We start from the raw sequence: 24,515 nt of genomic DNA, 5'->3' as shown, positions 1-24,515 counted from the left end.
ACCATTGAGTATACCATAATAACCTTAACAGCCCTAATACACACAGCATCCGGGGAGCAACTCGGGGTTCAGTGTCTTGCTCAGGGACACTGGGATAGTAGCCTGTCGTTAAAATTTTAGCAAATAATCGTCTTCCCGTTAATAATTACTCAGGTCCAAAGATTGTTTACGTGGCAGCTGGTACATTTATTATATACGCACAAGCAGTAAAGCATGCAGCGGCCATTTATATGATCACTTCTGTAACCTTCTGACAGTTGGAAATGAAGGATTATTTGTAGAAAACAGGAACCACACATGTACGTATGTAATGTATTAAAGCATATATTAATTAACTGTATATGCTGCAGTGCTGCTTTCTTTAATAACCAATCACTGCTTATTGAAAACCTACGTTTTGGAATATTGTAACCATTATAAATAATCTTTTCACTAGTGTAATAAGTTGAAGAAGGCACTAATGTCTTGGTTTGTGCGGATGTGGTTGAATTCTGAATTTATGACCAAAGAACTGAAAATATTTGATGACTGAGTTTGATTATTTGTTGGTTTTTTTTTTACACACTTTGTGGGGCTGCAACTAAACAATTACGTTCATTTTCGTTTAATCTTTGGATAGTTTTTTTTGTTTTTGTTTTTTAGTCTATATAATGTCCAAAACCTAGATCTTCAATTACAATTAACCGAATGAATGAATGAATGAATGAATTGGACCTTTGTGGATTGGCCAAAAAAAAATATTGTAGTTTGTCAAGAAAAGTATATTTTGAAAAGTGTGCTCTCTTAATTACAGCTGATCTGAAAACTGGATGTCAGCTTTAATAGATTGTTCAAACTGACAGTTGCAGTGTGTCAGCGTACGTCTATTTGCATGTGTGCTTTTCGGAGTACAAGTGAGGAAGAGGATTTCTCTCTGTGCATGCATCTGCTGTGTTTGTTTGTGTGTGATTTTTGTCTCTGCACCCTTCCATTTATCATCTTTGACATTTGGCTGTACTCCCCCTCTATCTGACCATCATCTGAGGAAAGCACATTTTTCCCATCAGAAATCCCGTTGTGACTTTTTGCGTTGGGGGGGGTCTCTGATACTTCCTTTGGCGAGGCAGAGAGATACATAGATGTGAGCGAGCGTGTCTTTTCTTGGCGGTGCCTGCTGTGTGTGTGTGTGTGTGTGTGTGTGTGTGTGTGTGTGTGTGTGTGTGTGTGTGTGTGTGTGTGTGTGTGTGTGTGTGTGTGTGTGTGTGTGTGTGTGTGTGTGTGTGTGTGTGTGTGTGTGTGTGTGTGTGTGTGTGTGTGTGTGTGTGTGTGAGAGACACTCAGTTTGTGAAAAGTAATTGTGTATGTCTGGACTTGCATACTTGTGTATGTTCAATCAGTAGAGTAGTTATGGATATGTCTTTTATACACACACACACACACACACACACACACACACACACACACACACACACACACACACACACAAAAAAGCGGGCACAGCCAAGAAAAGAGTGCACACACACACACACACACACACACACACACACTCTCTCTCTCTTAACATGGATGTTATCTGGGCAGTGAGGGCTCCAGTGATGCCCTGCCTCTTGAAAATACCCCCTTTCTTTGCTGCTGCCAACCATGCAGTGGGTTATATTTAACCAGCTATCTCCTTTACATCCCCTCTCCATGCTCCACTGGGCTATCACACCAACACTGCTGCCACCATCTCACTTTATTTTTATTTTTTATTTTAAGCCTTGTGACAGGACGCGGAGATAAGAGATGCAAAGCCAAGTTGTGAGTGGCGTACCCCAGCACCCCCCATTTCTGCTCTCTCTCTAACAAAAAGACTGACCCCCCATCTTTCCATCTCTCTTTTCCCTTGTTTTTTTTCTTTTGCTTTGCTTGTCTGTCTCTTTATCTTTATCACTTTACTGCTTTTTTTTATCTCCCTCCACCCCTCTCTCTCTCTCTCTCTCTCTCTCTCTCTCTCTCTCTCTCTCTCTCTCTTTCTCTCTCTTTCTCTCTCGTGGTATTTCTCAGAGAGGCTTTCCTGGTATAAGCTTCCTCTTCTTGGCAGTGGGAGAGGCAGATGTACAGTAGGCAGCCGGAGATCACACCGATGAACAACAGTGGGATTCTGTCATGTGGAACAATGGCATATTGAATTTTGTTGTGGCTTGATGGATGCTTTTTTATACATCCACCATATATGACACTTGACTTCAAGTGCAATGTGTGCATTTCAAACAGTTGTAAACTGCATTACTAGAGAACATCTTGCGATGGGATCACGCCAGCTGGGATGCCAAATTAAGCCAGGCGCCGTTATGTGTTGATGTAAAAAATATAGTATTGACAGACGTATTGTTCAAATATAAATATCATTATCGCACTCTAAAATCCAGTGAATTGACTGATTCTTTTAGTTTTAAAGAGACTCTTAAGTTACTCGGAGTGTAGCTAATGTAGAGCCTAAGGACAACACAATGTGATGTCATCCAGCAGGATGCTGCATTGGCCAATCACATAAGCACAGGGCTATATTCAGTTTGAATGCCTGCACAGTCTATGAAATAGTAGAATGTCAGCCATCATTTCAAATGACTTTGTTATTGATCTGTATCATTTGTCATATCTCTATACAGCGTTATGGGTTCTTGAAAGCAGGTTCAGCTTTGGGTCGAAGTCACCTGTAATTAGGGCTGCTTGATTATGGGAAAAAAAAATCATAATCACTATTATTTTGGTCAATATTGAAATCCCAATAATTTGACATGATTACTCATTGAGTTTTGGAAAGAGGTTGCAATTACTGAATTAAGAAACAACAGTGGAAACACCTTGAATGGTGAAATTTCCGTTCAAGGTTTTTCTCTCATTCAGAACACAATACAGAAAAAGAGTTTACTTGCAAAACGTAATGTGCAAAAAACTGTTTTTCTCAATTACACTCAAAATCGTAATCACGATTTAAAAAAGTGATTAATTGCACAGCCCTACCTGTAGATTATATAGAAATACATTTGGCCATTTTCATGTTCCTAAAACGCCTCTGAAACCTCATTTAGACAATTACAAGACACTTCTTCCACTATCTGCAGGTGTGTGTGTGTGTGTGTGTGTGTGTGTGTGTGTGTGTGTGTGTGAGGTTTCCGCATTGACACTTGGATAAAAAGCAAAAGCGTAGTCCGCGTTACTTGAGAGGGCGATCGCTCTGGAGGAGGATGAATGAGCTAAACAAGGAAGGAGGAAGATGAGTAAGTAAAACTAGGCTCAGGGGGGATGAGAGGAAGAAGGTAGTTAAAGTGGAGAGAGAAGCCAGGAAGGTGGGAGAAAAAGAAAAGGTGAATGGTGAAAAGTAAGAAATCTGGGAAGAGACGTGAGAAAGATAAAACACGTAAAGATCACCATTTTATAAAAACAAATGAGTTATTTTTCATGAATAATAAACAGAATTGAAGAATCTGTGTAAGATCTTTCTGTTTTTGTTCAGTGTTAACAAAATTTATCTTCAGCGTCCGCAACATCACAGTGATCTAAACACGGAGCTGGTTCATGTCAAAGACGTGGTGTTCGGGGGGGTGCTCAGAAAGGGAGGGTGAGCGAGGGAGAACCACGGTGGAGGGAGTCTTTCTCTCTCTTTCCCCCTGCATACCATTATAATCTCTCATCTGCCTTTCGTCTTTATTCAGGGCTGAGATCAAGGAGAAGGGATTGCAATCAGGCTCATTATATCGTGGGCACACACACGCACACACACACACACACACACACACACACACACACACACACACACACACACACACACACACACACACACACACACACACACTCTCTCTCTAACACACACACTAGAGCAGGGCGATATGGACCATATACGTGGATGTCTATATTGCAGCAATATAGTAGGGTTGACTATTGGTGCTTTCACTGAATATGAACACAATAACAGTTTTGAAAAATAATCACCAATAATGTGGATACAAAGATGAAGTCGGTAAAGCCAGACAATAAACAATAACAATAAACAGCTAGTAAGTTTGGTAAGTTCAGAAAATTAAAAAAACTTTACTGTAATGCAGCCTTTAAAACCAGGAAAAGACAACATATTACAATATCCCAAATTTAAGATGATATCTAAGCCACATATTAAATATCTTAAGATTTGAAAAAATCCTTTAGTGTGCACATTGTATTAGGTCAGACTACTCTAAAATATTCCAATCAAAATCAATTCAAGAGTCAGCTTTGCTGCAGTTTTCTTCAACCAGGAGAGGCTTTTAACCCCTCCCAATAGCATGTAGACTTTCTTTTAATCTGCATCGCTGACAACGTGGTTACATTTGCGGTACATTTCTATTAATTCCACTGGAGTCACTGTGATATGTGGCTTGGATTGAATGTATTAATAAAGAGAAAATAGAATAAAGCTCTCAATACTGTTGGGTCTGACTATGGTGCTAGCCCGGATTGATTTAGCTTTGACACTTTCTGGTGTTTACCAGGCCTTTATACTATTGGTAGAATTCTCTAGATACAGCGTATATCAGAAACGTATAAATCTGTCTTCAAAAAGCATTTATTTGATTTTTCTTTTATGGAACAGTCCATATAATTACCCCCTTTGAATATAAAGGTAATTGACTTTATGTGAGGTTGAGAGTATACTCCACTAGCAGCCATTGAAAAATCTGGAGCAAACTGCCTTTTACCTGATCACTGTTCAGTCTGACTCAATGTTAATCAAACTAATAGCAATTATTCTAGCACAAAAATGCTAATTAGCATTTTATTTACCCACTGCCAGTGGTGGAAGAAGTATTAATAGCACACTGTAAAAATACTCTGTTACAAGTATAAGTCCTGCATTAAAATTGTACTACTGTATTAAAAGTAGAAGTACTCAATGCAGAAAAATCCTTACATTTTAGAAACTGAAAATAATCAAAACAGTTCTGTCAATCAACTAAGTGATTTAATTGTCAATATTTCAGCTGGACTTTTAGGCCGTTATATTGTTGGCTAGTTTAATTTATATAAAACATCAGATTTTATAAACTACATGTGTTCTGTGTGCAGAAATCTTAAGATATAAAGTAACTAGCAACTAAAGCTGTAACAGATGAATGTAGTGGAGTAACTAAAGTAACTAGCAACTAAAGCTGTAACAGATGAATGTAGTGGAGTAACTAAAGTAACTAGTAACTAAAGCTGTAACAGATGAATGTAGTGGAGTAACTAAAGTAACTAGCAACTAAAGCTGTAACAGATGAATGTAGTGGAGTAACTAAAGTAACTAGTAACTAAAGCTGTAACAGATGAATGTAGTGGAGTAACTAAAGTAACTAGTAACTAAAGCTGTAACAGATGAATGTAGTGGAGTAGAAGTTGAAAGTGGCATGAAAAGAAAAGACTCAAGTAAAGTACAAGTACCTCAACATTTGGTACTGAAGCCCAGTACTGGAGTAAATGTACCTAGTTACATTCCACCACTGCAACACTGCTAAAAAGGAAAGGAACTAAAAAGGAACTATTGTTATTGACAAGATTTGAGCCACTAACATCAGCAGCATTGTTGATTTATATGGTTAAACCCTAAGTAGTTTTTTTAACCCACAGGGCAGCATGAGAAACATTTAAATTAATTCTGGAAATATGCAAATGAGTCACTGTATTGGTTTATTTTTCCAATATGTGATTTGGGCAAGTCACACCTGTACTGTTGTGAAAGAATCCAAGCATGAGAGTTCTACCAGTGCAGTACAGACCTTGTGAATGAATCCCATCAATAGATCTCACAGCCAAAACCCTGTCGGATACGGGAATGACCTTATTTCACCAAACTGTGTGTGTGTGTGTGTGTGTGTGTGTGTGTGTGTGTGTGTGTGTGTGTGTGTGTGTGTGTGTGTGTGTGTGTGTGTGTGTGTGTGTGTGTGTGTGTGTGTGTTTGTGAAAGATGTGAAAATTCTCACCATTTTACTCAAGGCCAAGTCTCTGTATGTCAACCGAGAGGAGAAGAGATATGGAAAGAAACACTGTCTCTGATATGATTTGAGGATGGAGCGATGATGGTTAGACTTCACATACTATGACCTTGTGTGTTGTGTGTGTGTGTGTGTGTGTGTGTGTGTGTGTGTGTGTGTGTGTGTGTGTGTGTGTGTGTGTGTGTGTGTGTGTGTGTGTGTGTGTGTGTGTGTGTGTGTGTGTGTGTGTGTGTGTGTGTGTGTGTGTGTGTGTGTGTGTGAAAGAAACCAGTTCTTCTTAGCCTTTCTTTTACCTCTCCATGAATCCCTTTGGTTGTGCGTGTGTGCGCGTGTGGTCTCCCACTAGTCATGGTTTTTTCTAAAGTATCACCAGAGTCATTGAATGGTTCAGCAGTGGGAACCGTGCAGTGTGTGTGTGTATATTTGTATGTAACAACCTTGTATCCCCGCTTCACTCGTGGCCTTGCCTGGCTGTTGGGTGTAAGGAGGGGCTGGGGGGTGGAGGGTTGTTTGAGATAGGAAGGGATTCAATAAGTAGTTGAATCAACCCCTCCTCCCCCTGTGGATCTTAGGACGGTGGGAAAGTTCAAATCTGCTGCTATTTTCTATCTTTTATCAGCCGGGCTTATCGGCTGGCTTTCTCGTCTGCATGCCTGGCTTCAGTAGTCTCAGCTCCGGCTACATGGTAACTGCTCTCTATCTTCCTCCCTCCAAACTCCTCCCCTCTTTTTTTGAAACACCACCTGTTCGTACTCCTTTTTCTCCTCTGCTTTTTTTTTTATTATCATGACCCGTCTATTAAAAAGACAAAGAGAATATTTGGTATCAGCCGTTCATATTTTAGACGTTTTTGGTCATATAGTAGGCCCAGATTAGCCCTGACAGGCAGATTTGTCTTGTAGATCATACAAACGCATTGTACTATAAACAGGGTGGCTGCAAGTCCTGGAAAGGTCATACCATGTCTGAGATTACCTCAGATTACCAGAGATTCTCATTCTTGGGGTCAGGACCCATTGTGGAGGGTCACTTGATATGCACATGGAGTCGTATACGTTGATGTGTTTCATGTTAAACATTAAAACAATCGGACTTCTTTAAGCATAAGTTTTATATGATGTAGGGCTGCAACTTACTATTATTTTTTATTGTCGATTAATTCATTTTCTTGATTCATTGCTTCATTGTTTAGTCTGTAGAATGTCAGAAAATGGTGAAAAATGTCGATGAGTGTTTTTCAAAGTCTAAGAAGACGTCCTCGAATGTCTTGTTTTGTCCAAAACTCAAAGATATTCAGTTTACTGTTATAAAGAAGTAAAGAAACTAGAAAATATTCACTTTTAAGAAGCTGAAATAACTGTTATCATTTAGGCCTATTCTTTAAAAAATGACAAACCCATTGATCAATTATCAAAATAGTTGGGAAATGAATGATAATTTATGATGAATCAATTAATCTTTGCTGCTCTAATATGATTTATGTGGAGCCCCCTCTATTCCCTAGAAAATAAATAACAAAAATGCAGATTTTCTAAATGCTGGGGGTCTAGGCGATTGTTAGTATGATGCTACCCAACCGAGTCTGACAAGCTCAATGAACACACAGCTTAATATGAAACACGGGGGCTGGTGCCTTGGTGGCTGTAACATAACATGGGAATCAGAATAGTGAAGAGTTTGATCGGATTGACTTTGCATCTGCAGCATGAAAGCTAGTAGTTTTTTCTTTTGAGAAATACAAGTCTGGAACATACACAAACTGCAATTGCCTTGCTTATCATAATGCACCACTCATTTTTTGCTGTATTTAAACAGTGGACTGCTGGGATGGATGTGGGAGTGAGGCGTCCTTGAGGAACATGAAACGGTCTGTCAGGGAGAGGGTGTCTGAAGTGCTGCCAGAGAAGAAACGGCTGTCAAACAGAAAACCAAGAGAACAGACTTGATCCAGCACATCACAAGGTGTCTCCAGGGGCGATTCCAGGGGGGATGCAATAATCAGTCTGGGGGGTTATCAGAATACAGCATAGAAAATCTCAATGCCATTTTGCTAAATAAAACATCACATTCATTATTAATTTCACTTGTTTTTATTTTCAGCAAATATGTTTTCAAATACAATACACATTTTCTATGGGCTCTTAAGGCAAAAAATTGGATAGTCATCATGGAAACATTAATTGGTCATCAAATTTCAACAAAGTACACAGTTTCCATATAATGTGTGTTGAAAGTATACAGTATATCCATTTACCAAATGGAAAGGCAGCGATTGGCAGCAAAGTGATCTGATCCAGTGGAAATCACATTTGTCAGATTGACCGCACTCTAGCCCAATAGATTGGGGGGGGACAGCAGGGCACTGCAGGGCATAGCAGGACGTAGCAGGGTGTAGCAGGGCATAGCAGAGCGCCAAGCAGGTCCACGGTGACAGCTGCAACCATGATTTAGGTGCCACCCTAATCCAAGGAAAACTGTGGGGCGAGAAAACCGAAGGACTCCGGGGAATAAGCTCCCCAAAGCTAAGTTAGGAACAAGCATTTCTGGCACATGAATGCACACAGATGGATTGATGTACAGTATTCATCACGTTGCTTCATCTCTCACTCCAAAGTGCAGTGCTTGGAGAACATTCCTCCGTTACATGGGAACTGTGTACAAAGTGCAGCCCAAATGGCATTGAGCTGTATAAAAACAACAATGAGAGGTTGAACAGATGTGCTGTTCAGAGATGGCGAGAGGTGACTTTGTGTTAGTCAGACGAGCCTGATAGGATCTCTCTGTCAAAGGTGATGAAATCGGCTGAAATGCAGCATCTCCAAAACGTTATCGCAGTACGTGAGTCATGTGGTTCCGTTTTGACAAACTGTTATTGGCGCATTGTGTGCTCCGTTCCTCGCTGGTACCATGTTCCTTTTCTATTAATTGATTATTGATGACGAATGATAGATGCTTTATTTTTGCTCACACAGTTCCTTGAAGAAATACTAGAAAGATTTTAAATATTAAATAGGGACAGACCCATTATCGGCCCTGGCTGATTATTGGGCTGTTTTTTTGGCAGTTTGCAGATGATCTGTATCTACGTTTATTTGCCTGATAACCGATGAAGTTAATGAATTAAAAGTGTTGTACTTTGGCTGGGCTGCAGCTCTGTGTCTGTCCCTCTGCTTCGGTTTCACTCACCACTGAGTCTGACTTCATGTCTACCCCCACAACACTATCGGACTCTTTGTTACTGGGGATTATGACAAACGTTTCTCATTTATTAAATAATTGCTTAAAGCAATTTAAACAACAACATTTTGTTTTGGCGTTTGTAACATGCCACATCTTTTAATTTTGACTTAAAGATTTTCATTTTCACTGTAAATGCTTCGTTTCCAAATATGGGTTATTGGTTTCATTAGGGTTAGTGGAAGGGTTTTTATTGGAATCGTTTGGAAAATTAGTTTTAAATTTAACATGCAGTTTTAAATTTAACATACACAAGTTTTGGTTTCCGTAGCGTCCACCGTGCTTCCGGGCGCTTGATGTGTTGCACAGTAAGCGGCGCTCTGCAGTGTTTATTTTATGTTAAAAAAAGCTTTATAACCAGTGAATCAAAGTAATATTTTGCTCTTATCTGTGAAATAAGCATGTGACCCGTTTCAACTCCACCACTCAAAGAATCGGAATCAAAATGCGTTGTTAAAATCCAAACGATGTCCAACACTATTCAATACTATATTATGAACGCACCATAACATAATTTATTTTGAAATGGGTACATTACATGTAATGATATGTATATTGTAATATGACACAAATGTTGTGTTTTCCGGGTTTTTAAAAGTGAAGTCCTTTTCTGAACTTACCAGACTAGCTGTTCTATTATCTGCCTTTATCCACATAGACATTATATCCACATTACTGATGATTATTTATCATAAATCTCATTGTGTAAACCAACTGTCAAGCCTACAATATCGCCACAATATCGGCATTGAGGTATTTGGTCAAAAAATATTGTGATATTTGATCATCTCCATATCGCCCGGCTCTATCCCAAGGAACCACTTTTCCTCACCTCCGAACCCCTTGACAAATGTGTGTATGTCTAGTCCACTGTTGTGAGTGGGTACAGTATTGGCTGTAACACTGCGGGACTGCTATCAGGTCTAAAGCAACACGGTGTTCCAACATGGAAAAGCAGCAGCAGGGAGATTTATTTCCGTAGACTCGGGCCGGTGAACAGTCCTCCTGAGAGGCGCTGGGACTATCAGATAGGCCCGCTGTGAAGAGGCTGCTGATCCTCTCCTCCAGGGTTAGTTTTTCTCTCCGGGGGGCATGAAGGATACCCTGCCACTGGACCATCCATCACAGTCAGCGCTGATGCAGGCCCCTGTAGGTGTCCGTGGCGCTACAGGGCCAGTATTGCTGCTGTCTCTTTACCTGCCCTCCTCACGCCCAGGAAGCACAATCTCTCCCCTTGCAGAGGAGAGAAACTAATTGTTACTTTTTGCATGGTGTCAAGTCGCTCTCATTCTGTGTCCATTACACTCCATCCCTACGTCTGCTGGACGGCTTTGTCGCCATCTATCTCTTCTTCTCTTCCTTGTTTCTCTCTCTCTCTCTCCCAATGTTCAGGCAGCGTCCCTCCCCGCCATCTCCCCAGGACCTTTATCAGGGAGACGGCTCTGCTCATTAAGGAGTTAATTTTCCCACTGCTATCTCTGATTAGTATAGTCAACCTAAAGCACTGTGAATTCTTCAAATTTTCTTCCTTGTTATCAAAAAGAGAGAGGGAAAAAAATGGGAATGGGGGGGATATTTAATCGGTTAAGTAGTCTTCCTGGGGAACTAGATTTCTCTCTCCCTCTCTCTTTTCCTCTTCCCAGCAATGTAAAGAAATCTCTCTGAAAGCTGGCCCAGCACAGTAATTCAGTTTTTAAAAGCGTGAGGATAGAGGGAAAGAAGAAGGAGGTTGTGGAGGAGGGGGTGGGGCGGCGGCGAGCGGGAGAGGGAGGGGAAAAGAGGAGAGAAAAAAAAAGACTTGATGAAATTCCGCTATCAGCTCCGAACCAATATGCAAAATATCTCGCTGGAAATCAAATAGCTATTATGTTTTCATTTCCACGTCGGCGTATTTGCTTAATGAAGAGGAGACAGATCAGACCGGCAGAGAGAGTCTGCAGGAGCCGATAACCGCCAACGGCTCCCAGCTATCCGCACACAGTGACGCTCCCAGTCACTACGCTTTTTCACAGACAGGAAAAAAAGAAAAAGAAAAAGGGATGGAGGGGGGGGGGAGAGAAAGAGATAGGGAGGGGAGGAAGGTGATGGAGTATAAGGGATAGAGAGAGAGCATGTGTGATATTGAAAGGGGACGGAGAAGAAGAAAGAGAGGTGGTGGGGGGGGGGGGGGATAAGGGGATGAGGAATGGAGAGATAATGACAGAAAGAGAGAAGGAAGTGAGAATATAAAGGAGAGACTGCAGTTTGGTATGGTGTGAGATGAGGGATGAGAGAAGAGATGGCGACTGGGAGAATTTTCTTTGCATCGCTGAGAAACCGGGGTCTAAAACGTCTTTGGCTCAAGGCCTTTAAAGGAAATTTAAGAATGAAATCTAGGAAATTACTTTTAGAGTTCTTACAATATGTTCATTTGTAAATTTCAAAATGTTTAGCGTGATCAATCCTGCAACAACACGCTCTACTGTGTTATGTTGATTCATTTGTTCAGGTTTTTGAAGTTTGATGTCATGCTGTGTTCAAGTGCAGCAGTTCAGCCCTTTACCATTGCAGTGTAATCAGTCATTCTCATTAGCCATACTGTATGGATTTCGCTGATGGCTGTGATGGACATTTTACTACCTTTTTTTTTTTTTTTTTGTGCTTTTCTGCGGGTGTTCCGCTTTTATCTCTGTGTATTTATTTCTCCCTTCCGCCTGTCCTTCACACTGTGGGGGGGTGCTTTGTATTTCTTATGGCCATGGCAGCAAACCTGCTGTGGCCATGCAATTAAAATGTTCCTCTGTGATGCAAACATTTATCTGGGCACTTTTTTTTTTTTTTTTTTTTGCGCAGTTGCTGTTGTCACATAAAAGCCCAACATGTGTAGGTTTAATCATGGCTCAGGAGATGGGGGAAAGCGAGCGCCTGCTTTGGATTGATGCTGTTAATGCTGCCAAATTTGTTGATTTTAAAATAATAATATAATTCAGTTCCACTCTTAATAATACCTTTTATTCATGTAGTCTTATATGCTCAGTGTTGGACACACGTGCAGTGCTGCGCAGGAAGAGGATTCCTTCTCAGACATTGGTCTGTTCAGTAAGGTCCTACTTTTATTCTCTCAAGCAAGTGTAATGACTTCACACTGTCTCATTAGAATCCATTCAGATGAAGTGCTTCCTACATTAAAGTTTAGAATTGATCATTTGATCACTGCTACAATACATACATAAATAATCATGATAGAGGTGAACCACAGTGACTGGATAATATGTTTGTTTTTTTGTTTTTTTTAAATTAATGCAGAATTTGTTCAACCCAAGCTGCATTTCATATATAAGGGCTGGGTTAAAATAATCAATTCTCCAATTAAAGTCGATCTGTGTTTAAGTGATCCAATAACTATTAATAATATCCCAAAATCAATGTTTTAATGTCCCCAAAAGTAAACTTTGTTTTATCAAAAAAGATAAATCTCTCTCTTTGGTAATCTCACTTCAATTTTGTTGCTGCAAAATGGGATTGTCAAGCAGACAAACTGACCAACACATATATGATAATAGATCCATACTTGGCGTCTGTGTAGCGATACAGTATTGCCACGGAAAATATTGCGATATTATGCTGTATTGATTTTTTTCCCCCACCCCTAGTGCACTCTGGGAAACTTTTATCATCATCACATTAGATGTGAAGATGTATGGGGCGGTCAATAAGTCAGATGTGTTGAATTTGCTTTGCTTCAGTTTGTCATCCCGGAGGAATCAATGGGCAGATCCTAAAGGGCTGAGGAGAAAAAGCTGATTATTATTGAAGCTGAATATCACCGATCACTATCAGCGTGTGGCTGTGTGGACGCTTCCTCTCGTGTGAGGGTTGACGGTAGGGAACGGTAGCCACGGAGCTGTGATAAGAGCCCATGCAGAGTTGGGGGGTGTGTGTGTGTGTGTGTGTGTGGGGGGGGGGTTTAACGTGCAAAGTTGATTAAAAGTATTTCCTCAGTGGTGGGTAATTCTCTTCACTCTGATCAATAAGTGTCTCCTCTCCAGTGCGTGACTGTGTCAGGTACCTTAGTTCCTGCCTCCTCTTCTTCTCGTGCTCTCCTCCTTTTTCTTCCTCTGAATATCCTCCTTTAATGTCTTCTCTTCACAAGTCTCTGATTTTCTTACACAAGTATGCGTCCCCCTCCCTCTCCCTCTCCCTCTCTCGCTCTCCCCTTCTTGCTTTCAGGGCTAATGTGTTTTTTTTTTTGCGCGGCGGGGTTATTAGCGTGAGAGCTTGCGTCTGTTTAATCAGGCTTGTTGAGCATGCAGGTTTGATGTGTGTTGTCTCTGTGTTTAATCAGCGAGCTGCTTGCTGCAGGTTTGATGTGGACGGAGAGTTAATAAAGCAGTATCTTTGGCGCCTTCATCAGCCGCGGCACTTTGTTCTGCCTCTCCTCTCGCCTCCCAAGACAGACAGCTGCAGTCTTTGCGCTGGAACTCAACTATCCCTGTACTACCACATCTGTCTCGGTCTCATCTGGATGGGGGACTGGGTTTTTCCTTAGCCAACGTTGACTCGTAATATTTTCTTTCAAGAGTAATCCTGTATCCTGGTAAAACTGTGTTCGCCTGAAACACCTTAATAAATGTCTTTTGTTCCCTTAAAATTTTGTGAACTCGTGAAAACGATCACAGTCACAATGGCTCAACGCCCGACATGATGTTTATCAGTTTTAAGCTTAACAAATGTATTGATTATTCAAATATTGAGGTTATCTTTCTGTGGATCGACTAATGCATTAATAGACTGTTTGTTTCTGCTCCAGTTGATTGACATAAATCAATCAATCAGTCTATTATCAATTCATTATTTTAAGACACACATCAAGTTTAAACACCAACCGATGTTTGTTGTTTTGCTTTTGATGCTTTTATAAAGTTAATTTTTTTCAACACTTTGTTTTATTCATTGTCAATAAATCTAATTCAAATGACATTATACTGTACCTAATTTTTGAGTTCTAAAAAGCCGAAATTATAAGTGAATTAGACTAGTAGTTGAGATGAGAGGATGTCGACGTTTAGTCAGGATGCTGTTTTGAAACCATTTTTCAAATACTATAACATTTAATCATCATCATCAAAACTTTTATTACAGACTCAAGGTCCAAATCACCCACAACAATACATAAATACATATCAATAAACGCACATGCATACACACCTACCTACACATTTAATAAATATAAAAACAAACAAATTAATTAAATTAATAAAACACCAGCAATTCAATGAAATGAATCATTAATTTTCCCTGCGAAGAATGTTGTATGGAGCCCGTACAACATACATCCATGCATTTGTGTTATTTTTGGGCAATTTGGTTGAAAGAAACCCAAATCCCAAAACTTTGAAAGTGGGTTAAATTTGACCCGAGGACAACACGCGGGTTAATACTTTTAGAGTAGCATTTAGTGTCACAAAGCGAGTGTGATCAGATTTATATTCATTCTTGTTTAACTATTTATTTGATCAGATTGTCTCTAATCTAAAGCTCTTGTCATTTATTTGATCTATTTTAGGCACTTTTGCATTCCGTTCCACGTTTTATTGGCCCTTAAGTTTGGAAATATTAATAAATGTAAGCTTTAGGCTTTCTTTTTCGGTCCTCGGTCTTTAGTTGACAACCTAGAAAGCTCAGTGGTGCTGTCTGATAAGTTGGTCTCTCCTACTGAGATACACATGTGGGCTATGTCTTCTTTTATTATTTCTCCATCTCTTGAATGAGTTCACTCCAATTTTCCTGTGGATATCACGGCGTAACAATTAATAAGGCTTTAACTTTTTTAAACTGGCAAATGAAGTAGAATGTGCCGCACTTATCACACAGCCCCCGCCCCCCCCCGCTATCCTTTCTGCCAACTATCCGAGACAGGAAGAGAAGGAGAAAGAGAGAATATTTCTCCTTGGATAAAAGAGGGGAGAGAGTGGAGCTGAAACTTTTCCGCACCATTTGATGTCTGAAAGCAGTGATGCAGCGATTGATTCATTAAACCAGAGCCGTAATGAGGAAAGAAATCATAATTCAAACTTACATTTTAAACAGGAAATATAATTGGAATTTTATACAGAGAAGTCCCTTTGTACAATTATGATTAAAGGAAAATTAATTGTATGAAAATGTCCTTATAGATACCAAAAATTAGATCTAGCAAAGCTCGGGCGACATAGACCTAATTCTAAAAAATATTGTGTACAGGAATCGATCTTTTTTTTTTTTCCTCTCCTTTCTTTCTCCTCTACTTTTTTTTTATTTTTTTTATGAAGGTCCAAATCTAGCTGTGTTAATTTTATCTGAAATGAGAGTGAAGCATGCAGGCGTGGAAGTTGAAATTAGCCTAAAGATGTTTCATTTACAAAGACAGAAAGACTTTGTCAGCCGGCGATTGTTTCCCAGCATTATCTCTGCCTGCTTTTAATTGCTTTGGAAGTGAAATTAACAGAATTAGAAAAATTGCCTCTCCCTTTTTTCTAACAAGCTTCTTTATTCATGGGTATTGTTGTGTGCTTTGTATAGATTATAGACTCCTTTTGTTCCAGTATTGTAAATATATACGCCCCCCAGTCACGGCTTTAGCTCCGAAACAATCCCTCTGTTCGTTCGACACAACCTAATGAAAATTAATTTACAACCTGTCTGGATTGGGGGAGAAAAGGCGGGACATGAAGAGAGAAAAAAAAAAAAATCCTGGTTTTCTCTCGTTGTCAATTTCACTCTGATTCAGTGTTTTGAAAAAAAAGGGCCCATTTTTACTTAACTTTCTAATCCATCATCATAATCATCATCATCATCATCATCATCATCATGTACGAGAGTTGTTTTCTTCCACGGCAGTGATTAACCATTTCTGCTTCACTCCAGCACTTCCTTAATCCTCTTAAAAGAAATGGTTACCCTGAAAATTAATAATTCTATCATGGTATCCTCTCGAGAACGAAGAATGAAGCATGTCATCCGATGCACATGAACATAATAGAAACTGCCTTTTATATTCAGCTAGCCAGGAAACAATAATAACTCAATTTAATCTTTAGTCTGAGTTAAAAAAAAAAAAAAACAGCCAATAAATCTGACTGTATATTTCAGGGTTTAGAGCTCTTAATGTACCATTCCAGTCGCCTGCTGTATTCATCTTATAGAAGGAGAATTATTAATGAAGCTATTTAAAAGAAGTCACATTAAATCCATAATAACTGACTCCCATTTTTTTGGATGTAATCTTCAAACAGGCTAAAATAGATCAAAAAGTACTGTATAATTACTATGGTCAGCAGGGATTATGAAACTGTAATTGATACAGATCAGCCCCGCACTAATCACTCTTTTAGCTACAATTTTAGGTATACTGTAATTTGGCTTTAAGGTCCCCCTTGGCTTCATGCTATCAATCTTCTGGATTAGACCGTTCAGCTTGTCCAATTTGAAACTTGAAACCATTTTTTTTCTTTTTCTGAATGAGTCCAGTTACAAAAAAAGGATCAGTGTGTTTAGGGTACTTTTTTCCTCCCTTCAACTGTACACACAGTCATAAGTAGCTTGTTCAACAATCTCACTTCCTTTTTTACTTTTCACCTCTCCTGCACCAGTCTGTTTAGACTCGAGGCCCATGGGACCCACCCCATCTGAGGGCTGGATATTGTAAATAATATACATTTGAAATAAGTGTGTAATTAGTTAAACAATACAAATTCCACCCAACGTGTTTTCACTAGTTACAGAAAACAAGCCTAACAAAGTGTCAGTCATCTGGCTGTGCTTTTCTACGCTGTGTCAAAAGTGGGTGAATGAATGTTGTTAAACTTTACTAATTTATAGGGGTGGGAATCACCAGAGGCCTCACGATACGATATCATCCCGATACTTATGTCACAATATAATATTATTGCGATTTTAAACATATTGCAATATTCTGCGATATATTGCAATGTATTACCTTTTTTCCAACTTCAGATTTTTCTATTTTATCTAAAAAGATACATTTCTCTGTTTGGTCATGTCACTTCAATTTTATTGATGCAAAATATGATTGTCAGGCAGACGAACTGACCAACACATATGTCATAAAAGATCGATACTTGGCGTCTATGTATCGATACAGTATTGCCACGAAAAATATCGCGATACTATGCTGTATCGATTCCCCCCCCCCCATCCATTAGAGGAAATTTACGCCAATGACCATGTGCTCTTATTATTTATGTGCATATTGTTGATGTCATTGGTATATTTAAACAAAAGAAGTGCAATTTAGCTCTAGTCTTCTATTCAAGATTTAAAATCCTTTATCAATCCCACAATAGGGTATTCACAATGTTACAGCAGTAAGGGGTCGGCAAAAAGACACTTTAAAGATAAACAAAGTATATCAAAGTATGTATATTCGCTACTTAAATAATTAAGAACGTTTGTAATATAACTGTTTGAAGTCTGTCTTCATCCGTTCACATGGTAACGTTTTTATTTTTTTTTGTTCAGTTTTAAAATTGCGTCAGAATCAGGTGTAGTTCTTCAGATGTTCCAGGTAGCGCTACGAGCCGACAGCGAAAACTGTGAATTTGAGTACGGATTCTTCCTTTTGCAGGTTCCCTTGGAGATCTCGGCGGAGACGAGGAAAACACGCCGGACAACCTCAGCGTATCAGGAGAGGAGGGAGGAGCCTCGGACCCAGATGACTCAGCAGAAGGGGACAGCTCCAGCCCCCCACCATACATCTACAACGAAGGTAAGGAGAGGAAGACAGGGAGTAAAAAATCCAAGCGTAGCTCCTATGGCGCCATTTTGTTGCTATCAAGCTATCACCTCCCGTTAGCATCCCACTGACTCCCATTCATTTTGACGTCACTTTGACAGAGAATAACTTTACATCTGAAGCGTTTAAAGACTCTATTTGTCCGCTGTTTATTTCTAAAGAAACACGACGATGTATAAAAGGCTCCATTACATTGTAGCTCACGTTATGGCTCCGTAGCAGACGCTTTTATAAAAATATAATAAAAATAGGCTAACGATTGGGTCATAACCACGAGACTTACTGTCACACAGTAGAGGAATTACTGTTTAGTACAGGAGAAGCTCTCAGGCAGTTTGGACTTCCATTAGCTGTTTAGGTTTAATGACTAATGTTAACTAGAATGTTAGTGATCAGTAATTAGCCTGTGTCTATGTTATCTCCTTACCTCCTTATCACCAGGAAAACATCCAAATGTTTTACCATTATTGTTTTTTGGTGTTTTTATTATTATACTATATATATATATATATATATATATATATATATATATATATATATATATATATATATACACAAGCACACACTGACAACGTGCACCTCCTCTTGTCAAATAATCCAGATGTTTACTGGCAGTTATTATTGGTTATTACCAGATGTATCTCCTCATCAAGACTTGACGTCTTTCTTTAATCAACTGACGTCTACCTGTCACATGTCAGGAGACAGTTAACGTCACCTAGAGACAACAACAAAAACCACAGAAGAACCATTATAAGGTTGCAGCTTTGCACATGTATCTCTTTTATCTCTATTGTGTCTAAACGGGGGGGAGAAGAAGAAAAAAACTTCTGTGGATCAATCTTGGCTTCAGTGAACCTGCCCCCTCATGCACCTCTTATCCCCGAGCCTCCCCCCTTGTACCGTGTGATAGCAGAGTTTTCAGTCATATTCTTTTGACTTATTCAAGATTTCACTAGCTGTTTTTTTAATCTCAAAAATTCCTGCTCTTGTGAAATTTTGGGGCTGGAAGTGATAAGCGTCTGTTGGTTGGCTTGGTTTGATAAACCCATGGAAATTCTGTCAGGTGCTAATCGAGACGAGATTAGAGATTAGCTGTGTGTGTGTCTGTCTGTCTGTCTGTGTGTGTATGTGTGTCTGTGTGTTTTTGAGGTAAGGAGTGGGTTATGTGTGTATTAGATAGAAAAAAAGATAAGAGAGAGAACTCAGGCAGACTGCACATGTGAGCAAGTTTGTCTGTCGATAGCAAACTGACTTGGTGTCTTTGTTTCTTAACGCACGCACACACACACACACACACACACACACACACACACACACACACACACACACACACACACACACACACAACCCTCCTCCCCATCCCACTGTTGATTTACTCCCCTCTCTCTCTCTACTCTGGGGTTCCTCGGTTGCCCAGCGCAGCCATTATCAGTTCTTTGTAAATCAGCCATGTTTGACGAACCTGCTCTTTCAACCTGGGATCAATACCAGGTCTTTATCTAGCCAGAGCTGGCTAATAAAGGCAAGGCCTCTTATAGAGAGAGAGAGAGAGAGAGAGAGAGAGAGAGAGAGAGAGAGAAGAGAGAATTAGTGCTGATATAATGAATCAACACACACATTCAACTTTATTGAGGAAGACTTGAGCATCTGTTCAGTACATCTCTCTCTGTTGTGGTGTGTTTTTTTTTCTCCTCTATTTCTGAGAATTCTTGCTCTACAGTTGAAAAACAAGTGGAGGTTCTTTTTTTCAAAATAAGGCAATCATAAATATACATCACAGGAAACCTGATAAAATCCACTTCTGGCCAGATTAGTCAGCATGTGACCTTATTTTGAACTCTAATTGTCATGCCCTTGTTTTGACCAATCAGAATGCTTTTTGTAAAATGGCAGTTTTTTTTTATCAATATCTGATCATTGGTGAGAGAGGAAGTGTACGTGATGCACAAAGAGACGCAGGATCTCTTCTGGTATTATCATGATGGACAGATATGGACTGTACACACGCAGTAATGCTGCAATGATTACTGATTAATGGAGTAGTCAATCAACAGAAAATATTATAGTAGAACACTTTTTAAAATAATTTATTATAGGAAATTAAGAAATATGCTAATTTCAGCTTCTCCAATGTGAGGATTTGGTACAAATAGGTTTGTGTTTGAACTGTTGGTTTGACAAAAAGAGCAATGTGAGGAAGTCTCCTTTGGCTCTGGGGAATTGTGATGTGTCATTTTTATTTTTATTTTATTGCCTTTCACGGCAGCTGGATTCTGATGACATCACACTGATCGGTCTTATCAGGCTTCAAGAAATGGGTTTGTATCTGAACCACCAGCGGTTCAGACCAATCAGCATCCTGTAAGGAGCAACTGGCAGCTACACACGTGGGTTGGGCATTGTTGTAGTCAAGACCACCTAAACCAAGTCACCAAGTCATTAACAAGACCTGAGTGTGTCGAGACCGAGGCAAGACCAAGACATTGAGGGGTTGAGACCGAGTCAAGCCGGGGCAAGAACTAGGGCTGCACGATATGACGAACATATCTAATTGTGATTATTTTGACTGATATTGCGATATGATTCACGATATTGGAGGGAATCTTTTATTTTTTAATTTTCAATGAAAATTATTAACATCAAAAGAAATTAAAGTGATTGTTGCGAGGGTCTGTACCAAACACTGATGTTTTCTGTAGTCTGTAGGATAGGATTTGTAGGCTGGAACTTCTCTGCAGCACCACGATACTTCATTCAGAATGATTTGACACATATTTTGACTTTAACAAATATTGCGCCCCTCTACGATTTGGATATTGCACTAGTCCATATTGCGATTTCGATACAGTTGCGATTAGGCATATTGATAATGTTAGCTAGCTAGCTTTGCTAGCATCCCTTACCTTTCTTTATGCTGCCGATAAAAATGTTAGGTTGTCCCATCTGTCTTAGTCAGTGTTACAGTACAGACTTTACACGCTGCTGTGTGTTTTCTTTTAGATGTTGGTTTGCAAATAAACCCTTTAAAAAATTATTATCGAGGATTTGGCTGACATCTCCATGACAGCCAGAGATTCTTCTCCTGTCACCTACATTCACCTTGGGAGCGTGTGTTTCAGGGGTTAACAGTAACACATTTCAAACTAGAAATGAGTTAAAGTGATGGTTGGGAGTAATTTCACCCTAGGGTCCTTTGCACCATGACCTCGAGCCAAACGACCCCCCAGAAGCTTTTTTCACCTGGGTCTAACATTGGGAGAGTTAGCGTTATCAGCGCTAATGGATCCAAGAGTGTATCTTGTACATTACCCCACTAATAATGCCCAAAATGATACCAAACTATTGGAAAGTTTGTAAGTACACCAGAAGTTTAACACATAAATCAGACAATACACAGGCAGTTTGGTGGTATCCCTGCAGTTGTGATCTTGACCGGTCTTGAAATAAAATCTTGAGTCCTCTTTATCCAAGACCAAGTAAAATTACCAAGTAAAATATGGTCAATTCCGAGACGAGACCAAGACCTTAAAGTGTTCTTCAGACCAAGACCAACCTTGAGTACTACAACACTGGGGTTAGGTGTGTGTGCGGGGCGACTGTTCAAAACAACAAGGGGCGGCTCTCAAAGAGGTTAGCCTGGATGCTGCAATAGCATCAGTTATATGGAGAGTATTAGAGAGAGAGAGAGAGAGAGAGAGAGAGAGAGAGAGAGAGAGAGAGAGAGAGAGAGAGAGAGAGAGAGAGAGAGAGAGAGAGAGACTTGACCCTGTTTTCAACTGTACCACATTTGAATACTTTGGAACACATTTGTGAAACACTACTAATTGCATTGAAAATACATTTTGCATAGATATGAACACGATATCTATCAGTAATGGAAAAAAAAATATTCACTTTGTGATATTAATTCCAACCATATTTGGCCTACCTGGGCTCCATTACCAGCACTAGTAATAGGTGGTTATGCTGACAACCTGTCTACAACGTCTCATGGCCGTCTGCCTCATTTTTTTTAACCAATTTGTGTAAAAAAACTAGCGCTTTATTTCTGCTTGTTTAGCTTCTGACTTACTGCACATGCATCATTACATTGATTGTGTATTGAGCTGTGAGGTTTGTCCGTGTGCAGCAGTAGTGTGGCTGAATGGATGCAGTGTAGTTGCTGGCAGACGACTACAGTTGCTACTGACATTGCTGCTTCTCCAGCCGGTGTGTAGAAGGTGGAAGACTTGAGGTTCCATACCTTGGTTTTGTCCAAATCCTTTTTTTAAGCATCCTTCTGTACCACCAAATTCAACAACGTGGAGATATGTTGAACCCCATGTGGGAGGGAAAAGATGTGTGAAGAAAAGATGCAAAAGACAAAAGGCAGCGTTACAACAGAGAGACAGAAATGTATAGAGGGTTCGTAGAAGTTGTAGAAGAAGGCGAGATTGTTGGGTGACTTTGCCCTGCAGGTGTGACAGGGGAAGTTCAGCTTATCAGATTGATGGAGACTGTCTCGCTATAGGGAGGGGGGAGGTGGGAGACACAGAGAGAGGAAGGAGGGGGGTTTGGCAGAAAAGTGTCTGTCGACTCCTCCTGATACCTGCCTCCATGTCTGAGATGATATGGGAGATAATATTGATAATATTAAACGCAATAACTGTGTCTCCAGCTCCCCTCCCTCGCTTCAGCCCCTGCAGGATAAAATCAATGTGCCATTCAATGTGATTTATAGCTGAAAATAATGGCACTGTTTAGGCAGGGGGGAGGTGTGTGTAGGTCTGCTTGCTTTAGTGTGTGTGTACAGTATGTCGCCGTGTATGAGTGTTTGCATGTGGATGGGGTTGAATGGTGGACGTGACGTGAAGATGGATGGTGTGGGTGTATGTATGCATCTGCTTCTCTGTGTGTGTGTGTGTGTGTGTGTGTGTGTGTGTGTGTGTGTGTGTGTGTGTGTGTGTGTGTGTGTGTGTGTTGATTTATTTGACGATGCAGATCCAGTCTCTCACGGTTACATTAATAACTGCGTAGTGTGGGGGCGTCACGTGGTGGCGGGGCGTTTATGGCTAGTATCGATCGGGCGCTATCGCTGTTTATCGGAGCGGGAATGCAAGGGTAAACAGGGCCTTTGTGCAGACAGCTGAGCCGTTATCGGGGTGGAGGCTGAAGGAGGGGTGGGATTTCGGGAAAGGGGAGAGAGAGAGAGAGAGAGCACGCAAAACAGGACGAGTAAGGACAGAGCTGGGAAGGAGGAAGTGAAAAGAAGGGCAGAAGTTAGGAGGAAGAGGAGGACGGTGATCTGGACAAAGGTGCAGAAGAAATCTGCAGAAAAAGTGGATTAACTGATTTTTTAAATATAGAGGGTTACAATGATAATGTCTTCTAGAGCTTGAAAGATTAATCAATTAATTGTCAACTATTCAATTAATCGCCAACTGTTTTGGTAATCTGTTTGAGTCATTTTTTTATATTCCAGTTTCCTAAATGTGAATGTGTTCTATTTTTTTCACTCCTCTGTGACTTTGAGTTGAGGACAAAATGTGTGAACATTTGAGGATATCATCTTGGGCTTTGGGAAACACTGATCCACATTTTGCACAATTTTCGGACATTTTGTAGACCAAACTAATCGAGAAAATAATCAATCAACGGTCGACAATGAAAATAATTTTTTTTAACCAAACACGGAATTTTCTGAAGCTATGGATTATATAATTACATTATTGTCATGTTTTCTTAAGCAGCATTTGTGATGTTGTGTTTTCTTTGCACATTATCACTCTTAACATTTTATTATCGACACCCTCAATCATAGAAGTAGTAAGTTAACGCTGAACACTTTCAAAAGTCACAATTGAGATTTGCATTTGCTGAAGTCAGTCTTGACTGAAATGTGCTCGTACCAAGCTGCATTTTACATTCTAGTGATATAAGTGTTAGGGCTGCACGATATGAGGAAAATGTGTGTTTTGTGATAACGTTGTTGAATATAGCATTAACGATATTATTTGCAATAGTGCATTTGTTTTTAATCAGGTGGACCTCCCACAAAAGGGTACTGCTAGCTTTTTATGTACTTTTCCCGACTTTAAGCTACATAAAATATCTCTTCGACAGTGTTGGTGCTTCTATACCCTGCAACAAATTAGCTTGGGAAGGTGAACTCCATTACACAACACTAACTGCATGGCTGCACTCTAGCTCTAATACAATTGATTTAAACATGCAGTTAGAAACACATTGCTTGATAGTTTTTAAATAGTTCCCTCATATATCAACTGAAATGGCCGCGTTAAAGATTTGCAACTACAGTGAACATGATTAGACATTAATAGTGAAATGTTTGTGATCCGTTTCCATGCATTCAGCTTTTGAGTCACCCTAACCCTTGGCCTGATGATGATGCAAGACCAGAGAACAAGAAGAGCGAGATCTTCAGCTCAGATAGCCTGAGGTGCTGTGATGTAACTATTAATCTAATCTAACTAATCACGAGTCCCGCTAATAGGGAGTGACCCGGCAGTCTGATGAAGCAGCTGATACCAGCT

General features: G+C 39.9%; 1 protein-coding gene across 1 annotated transcript in view; it reads left to right on the top strand.

The window, feature by feature from the left end:
* The window catches only part of zfpm1 (zinc finger protein, FOG family member 1), a 122,616-nt gene that overhangs the window by 33,286 nt on the left and 64,815 nt on the right, over positions 1-24,515 (top strand). The window contains exon 2 of the mRNA XM_028585608.1: positions 17,812-17,952. Coding sequence (XP_028441409.1) covers positions 17,812-17,952 — 141 coding nt within the window. The remainder of the gene's footprint in view (positions 1-17,811; positions 17,953-24,515) is intronic.

The sequence above is a fragment of the Perca flavescens genome, chromosome 8 (genome assembly GCF_004354835.1).
Source record: "Perca flavescens isolate YP-PL-M2 chromosome 8, PFLA_1.0, whole genome shotgun sequence".
Lineage (NCBI taxonomy): Eukaryota > Metazoa > Chordata > Actinopteri > Perciformes > Percidae > Perca > Perca flavescens.
This window is presented reverse-complemented; position numbering and strand designations above follow the sequence as displayed.